This window comes from Hipposideros armiger, unplaced genomic scaffold, assembly GCF_001890085.2.
Source record: "Hipposideros armiger isolate ML-2016 unplaced genomic scaffold, ASM189008v1 scaffold_135, whole genome shotgun sequence".
Lineage (NCBI taxonomy): Eukaryota > Metazoa > Chordata > Mammalia > Chiroptera > Hipposideridae > Hipposideros > Hipposideros armiger.
In genome coordinates this window covers 3,394,869-3,404,144 of record NW_017731485.1, presented here as the reverse complement: position 1 = coordinate 3,404,144, position 9,276 = coordinate 3,394,869, and the positions used below count along the sequence as shown (strand labels likewise).

At 47.7% G+C, this 9,276-nt stretch overlaps 1 protein-coding gene across 1 annotated transcript in view; it reads left to right on the top strand.

Moving 5' to 3' along the window:
• The window catches only part of LOC109386545 (acyl-coenzyme A synthetase ACSM5, mitochondrial-like), a gene marked incomplete at its 5' end in the record, with an annotated part of 21,954 nt that overhangs the window by 3,396 nt on the left and 9,282 nt on the right, over positions 1-9,276 (top strand). Inside the window, 3 exons of the mRNA XM_019649818.1 lie at positions 1,901-2,111; positions 4,482-4,689; positions 7,305-7,448. Coding sequence (XP_019505363.1) covers positions 1,901-2,111; positions 4,482-4,689; positions 7,305-7,448 — 563 coding nt within the window. The remainder of the gene's footprint in view (positions 1-1,900; positions 2,112-4,481; positions 4,690-7,304; positions 7,449-9,276) is intronic.

Here is a 9,276-nt window from a genome sequence, read left to right as displayed (position 1 = left end):
TTCACAAGCTTGACATGTGTTCTTCCCTTTAAGGAAGCAAAACAGTAAAATATGGCCAAAATGCACAGTTTGGTCTTCCATCTTCAACTTGTAAAATCTCCAAAACTCAACCAAATCGCTCAATTTTTTTTTCAGAATGAAGCTAGAACTCAGCTGTCAAATGATGTAGCAATAACATAGATGCAAATGACTCTAGTACTTTCAAAAATGAACTAGTGCCATCTGTTGCAAACATGCGTCATGACTTTTCCGACAACCCAATAGAATGAAGAGCTCAGAAATAAACCCATACATCTATGGTCAGTTTTCAACAAAGGTGCCAAGGGAATTCCGTGGGGAAAGAATTGTCTTTCCAACCAAGGGTGCTGGCACAACTGGGTATTCACAGGTGGAGAAATGATGCTGGTCCCTGCCTCACACCACATACAAAAATTAGCTCAAAATGGATCAAAGGCCTAAATGAAGGAACAAAAATTATAACATAGGCGTATATCCTGGACTAGGCCATGGTTTCTAAAGCACAAGCAATAAAAGAAAAAAAAAAACAGAGAAATGGGACTTCATGAAAAATAATAGCATTTGTTTATCAGTGTGAAAGATCGCTCAGAGAAAAAAAAATATTCGCAAATCGTGTATGATAAGGATCTAGTATCCACATGTATATAAAGAACTCAAATTCAACAATAAAAAGACAAGTAACCTAATTAGCATATGGGATATGGATCTGAATAGACATCTCTCTAAGGAATATAAGTAAATGGCCGATTAACACAGGGGAAGACACTCAGCATCTCTACTCACTAGGGAAATGCAATCCCAACCACAATGAGATACTACTTCACACAGAGTAACCTGGCTCGAAACCAAACCAAAATAAACAGAAAAGTACAATAACGAGCATCCGCAGAGACGTAGGGAAGTTAGAACCCTCACACATTGCTGGTGGGGATGTAAAATGGTGGAAAAGCGCTTGGCGGGTCCGCAGAAAGTTAGACGCATAGTTATCCTACAACCTTGCAATTCCACTCTTAGGCGTGTGTCCAAGAGAATAGAAAACATACGTCCACACAAAAACGTGTTCACACATGTTCATAGCAACATTATTCGTAACAGCCAAAAAAGTGGAAGCGACCCTCCTGTCCATCGGCTTGAGGAATGGACGTGAACACGTGTGGTCTGTCCACACGATGGAATATTATCCCGCCGTTAAAAGGAACACAGCACTGACACACGCTATCACATAGATACACCTTGAAAATTGTACACGGAGTGAAAGAAACCAGACGCAAAGGGGCACATGCTGTGCGACCCCCATTCATGTGAGGTGTGCAGAGCAGGCAAATCCACGGGGACAGAAAGAAAATCAGTGGCTGCCGGGGGCTGGGGAAGGAGAGGCTAGCGAGAGGTGGGCGATCTGTACAGAATTTCTTTTTAGGATCATGCGAATGTTCTGGAATTCTATAGTGGTGACGGTTACCCAACTTTGTGAACAAGCTAAAAACCACTGAACTGTGCTCTTAGAAAGGGTGAATTTTATGGTATGAAGACTGTATCTCAGTAAAAAGGGGAAGAGACAGGACAGTGTCAATCTATCTTCTGTATTAAAAGGGTGGTATGAAAAACGGAAGAGTATACTTAAGTTTGCCTGAAGAAACGCTAGAAAAATATGATAGAAACTGAAATTATTAGTTACTCCCTGGGGGAGGCGAAGTGGGGAAAAGGGGAGATGGGTAAAAGGATGAAAACAAGGCTTCTCAATGCCTAGCTTTCATATTGTTTTGATTTCTGAATCCTGTGGCTGTCAGAGCTATGATTTTAAAAAATTAAATTAAAAACCACAAGCAGCAAAGAAAAATCCTAATCAAGTGTTTGTTTCTTTTCTGCCCGCGTTCCTGGCCAGGCTGGGCACCGGCCCCCGAACCCTGCGTTCTGGTGGGTCAGTGGCAACGGCGCAGAAGTCAAGTGGAGCTTTGAGGAGCTGGGGACGCAGTCCAGGAAGGCAGCGAACGTGCTGGGGGGCGCGTGCGGCCTGCAGCCTGGGGACAGGCTGCTGCTGGTCCTCCCGAGGGTCCCGGAGTGGTGGCTGGTCAGCGTGGCCTGTATGCGGGCAGGTCAGTGAGCAGGGCGGGGACTCCCCGGTGGGGCCAGCACCACCGTGGTGTCTGCGAGGCGTGGGAGATGGAGCACGCCAAGCTGTGTGTGGAGCTTTGCTGCCTTCCCTTCGCCCCGAATCACAAAGTGGGTTGTGTCCCGGGGTCCGACAACGATGTCATCGATGAAAGCTGGCCAGTCGGAAGCAGCAGGGAGCGCCGAGGACGGTGGTGACCTGGGCGTCACGTGCCTCATTCCACAGGGGCATCTTGACTCCAACCACATTTTCACGTGGGGATGGGCATCAGTGTCTCCTGAACATCTGGCTTTGGAATAGAAAACTCTGGGTTTCTAGTCAAACATCCTCCGTCTTTTAATGTAGACGACGAAATAATTTTTTAAAAAATTCTGAGTGGGACAAAACACACGTATTTTCTGCTGGTTGCGGTTTGGGGGCCTCCAGCGTGTGGAGAGCAATGCGGCGATGGGTGAGAGACCTTCCCGACCACCCTGCGTTGCTCTCACTCTTACACTATGGCTCTCACCATCGCAGCACCTATCAGCTCCCAAGGGGAGGGCAAAATAATCAAAGCCACAAGATTAGCTTTGGAGCCTTCTTCCTCCTGCTGCCATGACTCTGCACTGACCTTCTTGGGACAGCTCTTCCAGCAGAGGGTCAGCGGCCAAGGACACGGCCCAGAGCGTCCAGGCAGCCTCCGCAGACACAGCTGTCCCATGCACTTGCGGAAGGGGCTGGAGTTTTTAGGTGACAGCCGATTCCACCAGCCCTCGGAAACTTCCCACCACTTGGAACGTTGTTCAACCCTTCCAGTCGTGTATACGGATGTTTTTGCAAATAAGGTTTGCAAAACAGAGGGGAACAAACTCACACCAGAGAATAAACCTCAATTCAACCATTTTGTGAATGGATTGTTCCCCCTCCCCCCAAAAAAGGGCAGGAAGTTTACTTTTATTTTTATGTATTTTTACACAATATATAAAGGTGAGCACCACCATAGTGTGTCCATCTCTGAGGAAAAGAAACAGGAGTACGGGTTTGGAGAGTTCTCCAAATTCTTCCATGATATACAAGGTCCGTTTCAGTGAGGGCAAAGGTAAGAGAGCCCCTGGACTTTTCTTGAGGACCTACTATGTGCCACTGTGTTTGGCACTTTGCATGATAAAAACTTCCCTTTGGAGTGGCATTATCGTTATTTTTTTCTGTCACCCAAACATCTCCGTTTCCCCCAAATACACAGGTTCACCCATTTCTTTGATGTCCAAAGAAAGTAATTCACTATCACGTCCCACACTGCCATGTCAAGGCTGGCATCCTCTCTAATATTTTAGAGGATGGTCAGGCTGGATGTTCTTACACTGTCACGTTCTCATGTCCTGATGTGCACTTGTCACCTTGCTTCCAGTCTACAGTGGTGGACGCATTTCTCCTGCTCACAGCTCTGGCTGTCCCCGATCTGTGTGGGCCCCCAAAGCACCACATATAACTCCGAGTGGAACAGAACCCAAACAGAGAGATGGAGTGAAGAGCCACACCGTTCAGCCCCCAAAGCGCTCCTGCTGGGGTGTAACTCCTGCAAAACTTTAGGAGATAGAGCGACGGGCAATGCGCACCTTGCTTTGGCTCCCACGCTGTGGGGCCTGGCCCCTCCCTCTGTCTTCTGCCCTCATTCTTGGGCTCTGGCAGGATGGTGACTCTTGTAGGATCTCATTCTTCTTGTCCGTGAAACGAGGGTGCTGGTCTCAATGGAGTATTTACAGCCTGCATTCTGTGTCAGAACAAAATTTGTCCCTAATTTCTGCCTTCTCGTTCCTTCCCCGTGGGAAGAGACGAACTCAGCTACCCTCACAATGGCTTTGGCTGGTGTCATACGGAGCCCCCGCCGCTGTACCTTCCACTGTGCCCCAAATGACCCACACCAAGCACTAGGTAGAGGCTTCTATTCGAAAGGCATGGGAAGCCACGGAGCTAGGTAATCTCCCAGACAGTCTAATACAAGGCTGAAAGTCACGGGCCACAGAATTACCGCTGCCTGGGTTTCAGCTCCACAGCATATTAGCTGTGTGACCACGGGCAACTTTCACTCGTTTAAGGCATACATGTCTAAGTCTTAGTTCTTTATCTGCAAAACGGGTATAATAATGGAATCGACGTTCCAGGGTTGTGAGAACTCAATGAGCTAATGCCTAGAACGTTCTTAGCACATGTGACTGTTGTGTGAATATTTTCTGGACTTCATTATCATCATGATTGTTCTCTCTCCAGCCCCTTCCTGCTACGATCTCTGATGGGGATTTCTGGCCCGGACCTCATCACAGGGGTCTGCCAGCCCCTGGTGCCCAGTCAACCTCCTTTCTCTGTGTGCTCTCAGGGATCATTATGATTCCGGGCATCTCTCAGCTGACGGAGAAGGACCTCAAATACCGGCTGCAGGCGTCCAGGGCCAAGTCCATTATCACCAGTGGCTCCCTGGCTCCGAGGGTGGACGCCATTAGCGCCGACTGCCCTTCCCTCCAGACCAAGCTGCTGGTGTCTGATGACAGTCGGCCGGGCTGGGTGAACTTCAGGGAAGTCCTCCGGTAAGTTAGGACTCTCCAGACAGAGCATAAAAACCAGGCCAAGGCACTTATGTCCCCTTGAAATGGCAGGGCTGAAGGGCATTGCTGACTGCAAACCAGGAGAGTGAATCGGAGAGGGACGCTCACTGGGGAAGCCAGAGGGACCTGAGACCTAACTCTGGTGACAACCTAAGATCTTTCAAAGTCACTCGCTCAGTCAGTACTGGAACTGTCACTAGCTTTTCTGTGTATTTGCCTCTATTATGGTAAGAGTAGTTATATAGCCATTAGCCAGAGTATAACCTATAGGATGCAGTTAGTGCCTAGTAGGTGCTCAAATTAATGATATAATAATAGCTGCCTTGTATTGAGTGCTTAGTGTTTGCCAGGTATCGTGTTAGATTATCACTCACCTACCTTCATTCATGCAGCACTGGTTTCATGAACATCTATTTTGTCCCAAGCATTGTGTTTGGTGTGCAGAACACAAAAAAAATCAATGAGGAATCATCTCGTTTAACCCTTGGGACAACTATAAGTTGTGCACTTTTAACCCAACTTCACAGGTGAGGAGAGAGAGACATGGAGAAGTGAAGTGACTCGCTCAAGATGCTAACAAGTAGTTAGGTCAGAATTGGGACAGAACCAACGCCATCTGCCTTTGAACAAGGTCCTGGTGGAAACCTACCTTGGAATTTGAGACTGTTCTGATCAGACGCCAGAACCAACAAGAGACCCCACCCCCTACCCCACCCCCACCCTGTCAGGGGCCTACACCATTAAGTCAGAAATGCCATCTCACAGACCGACTGCATCAGATTCACCTGGGCGCGGTTTTACTTTATTTTATAACCACAGTGTTTCCCTGAAAATAAGACCTCACTGGAAATTAAGCCCTAGCGTGATTTTTTTGGGATGCTCATAATATAAGCCCTACCCCAAACATAAGCCCCAGTTAAGATGATCGTCAGCCAGACATGATTGTTTGAATAAATGCAGATTTCTGTACATGAATAAATGAACAAATGTAGATTGTGGGAGCAAAAATTAATATAAGACCCGATCTGATTTTCGGGAAAACAATAATATCAGCATTTGTCTCTTGGCCCTTTATTTAAAAGAGAACTCTGTGTCACATTTATTTAAATGTGTTATTTTTAGGATTATAGACCCATATGCATACATTAGAAACAGTATATCCTGTATTTTCCAAAATACTATATTTCCAACATATGACGTTTTTCTCTAATATATTTTCATTAAACTTTGATACAATGATTAGCGGCAGAAACCTGAACAGAAAATACTTAGCCTGTGTAAGTATTGAGCACAAAAGATATATTTAAAAGTTCCAGGACATGGGAAATACGCTTAGATGGTTCTTTCCTGCACTAGAATGTAAACTTTCTACCATAAAATTATAGGCGTTATCTCTTAAAATATTTATTTATCGACTTATTTATTTATGTGTGCTGTTTTAAATACAGATTCCAGGGCCCCACCGCTGACCTACTTAACCAGGTGTAACTGAGCAACGGCCCTGGGAATCTGTATGTTAAGAGATCTGCCCAGGTGGTTTTGATGAGCTGCCAGGTGGGTCTAGGGTAGTGGCTCTCCATTTTGGCTGTCATTGGAATAACCTAAGGAGCTTTAAAAAAAAAAATGACCACTGCCCAGACCCACCGTCAAAGAATCTGATTTCACTTTCACCAGGCTGGGGACTAGGCAATGGTATTTCTTTTAAAAATTCACCTACTGGGCCAGCCGAGTGGCTCAGCTGGTTAAGAGCGTGAGCTCTGAGCAACAGGGTCGCCAGTTCGATTCCCACATGGGCCAGTGGGCCACGCCCGAGCTGAGCTGCCAACAGGTGGCAGGATGGCTCATCTAGTGAGAGCACGTACTCCTAACAACAAGATTGCTGGTACAACTCCTGCATGGGATGATGGGCTATGCCCACCCGCAACTAAGATTGAACACAGTACCTTGAGCTGAGTGGCCGCAAGCTGCCGACGGGCGGCCAGATGGCGACTGGACTTGGAGCTGAGCTAGCTGCACCCTCCACAACTAAGACTGAAGGACAACAACTTGGCTGTTCCCCTTCTCCAATTCCCCAACACTGTTCCCCTTCCCCAATTCCCCAATAAAATCTTTAAAAAAAAAAAAAACTCACCCGCTGACCCGAAGGTGCAGCCAGGGTTGAGGCCCAGTAGGTGCGAAGATTCATCAGATCCCAGAATTTAAAGAATTCCCCAGATCTCAAAACTCCAAGTTTAGGGAACCCCGTTAGTAAACTGCCCTGAATGACTAGGAATTGAGGTTGGCGGTGCAGCTGTGCCGAAATGAAGTATGGATGGGGAGGTGTGTGCGTTGCATCCAAAAGGCCTTGTGCCCTGGGCGCTTCTGAGTGAGACCTTTAGCCGTTTTTGAGCCTCACTTTCCTTCCCTGCAAAGGGTTATAACGATGACGCCCACGCTGTGAGGTGGCTGTAGGGGTCAGAGACAGAGCCAGCTGGAGCTCCCAACACACTGCCTCGCATGCAGTATCTATTGAAATGGTGACCAGTACTGTTATAAATACCATTGTTACTACAATCTTCTTACGACTAGTGACCGCCTAGTATTTTTGTATTTTTCAGGGAGGCATCTGCAGAGCACAGCTGCGTGAGGACCAAGAGTCAGGACCCGATGACCATCTACTTCACAAGTGGCACCACTGGGACCCCCAAGATGGTGGAGCACTCCTGTGCCAGCTATGGACTGGGTTTTGCGGCCAGTTCAAGGTACCAGGGGACAGCGCGAACGGCGGGTCCAAGAAACAGAAAGTAGGGGAGCGGCAGGAAGACAGCGGCAGGAGTGGGGGTCGGAGAGCTAACACGGGGACACACCAGATCAGATCTGAGGGCCCTGGGCCTTTCCTTGGAGGGGAGAAGCCATTAGAGGTGTTTGTCAAAATTGGGGTAAAATACACAAAATTTACCATTGTAACCACTCTTAAGTGTATAGTTCAGTGGCGTTAAACATATTCGCACTGCTGTGTAATCATCCCAACCATCCATCTTCAGAAGCTCCAATAATGCAAGCCTGAAATGCTGTCCCCAGGACACAGTAACGTTCCATTCCCCCAGCCCCGCCCTGCCAAGCCCTGCCAACCACCATCTACTTTCTCTCTACGAATCTGACTCTGGGAACTTTGTGTCAACGGAGTCACACAGTTTGTCCTCCTGTGACTGGCTTATTTTGCTCAACCTAATGTCCTCCAGGCTCATCCATGGTGTAGAGTGTGTCAGAAGTTCCTTCTTTTTTGGAGCCCAATAATATTCCATTGTATGAATATACCAATTCTGTTTATTCATCCATTGATGGACAGTTGGGTCACGTCCGCCTTGTGGCTGCTATGACACTGCTATGAACATGAGGGGACAAATATCTGTTTGAGTTATATGCTAATTCTACACTTAATTTTTTTTTTGAGGGACATTGCAGTATTTTGAGCAGAGGGGTGACATGAGCTGATCTGTTTTTTAAAAGGCTCCCTGAGAATACTGGGTTGAGAATAAATTATCGGGGGCAAGTTTGGAGCGGAGGTGCCCCTAAGAAGCCAGTGCAGTACAAGGCAGGATGCAGGCCCGTCCAGTGGCCAGCAGTGGGAAGAGATTCCAAATGCACTTGGATGTAGGCCTAATAAGACTTGCAGGCAGATATGATAGGAGGTGAGAGAGAAAGAGAAGTCAAGAGTGACACCAAGTTTGATGGCCTGAACGACCAGAAGCAGTTACTGACAGAGGAAGACCGAGGGACGCCCCGTCTGGTGGAAGGCAAATGAGGCGGTCCTTCCGGGCCTTGTAAGTTGCAGGTGCTTATCAGCCATCTCCCCTACCCTGAGTCAAAAGTGGAGACACTGACTAGGCGGTTGGATATACCTGTGTAGAGTTACTGAGAAAGGTCCGTGCTGGCGTTATCAGCATGGAGATGGTCCCGAAGGCCGTGAGATTGGACGAGATCAGCACAGAGTAACATGAACTGAAAAGAGAAGAGGTTCAGACCTGCGCTCCTGGGGCATCTCTGCAGCGAAGGGGGAGCGGCCAGAGAGGAGGACGAGGACCAGGAGAGCGAGTGTCCCAAGCGGGGACACAACCACTTTTCTGCAGGCCTTCCATGCCTGCAGGCCCTGTGCCGCGCTCCCTTCCCTGCCACGCCTGTGGAATCCGCACACATCGCTTCCCTCTAGCTCAGGTGTTGGCGCCTCTATGGAAGAATTTCTCAGACCCAACTCCATCCTTTCACTGGGCTAGGTGCCCATTCTCTCCATAATGGCAGAAGGAAAGCTCTGTGCTCTACTCTCTTAAAAGCATGCTCTCCGTTTACTTCCTAGAAAGACTCATCATTCATTCCTACACCCTCATGCTAAGTCCAGGATACGTGCTGAATAAATGTTGGATGAATGAATGCAGTGCCCTTATCACACTGTATTGGGCTCATTTGTTCCCTTATCTATCACCCCCAGTGGACCACAAACTACAATACCTGAAGGCACGGAATCGGTCTTTTGAATCCCATGTCATTAGCCTACAGCATAGGTATATAGAAGGTGCTCAATAAATGGATTGC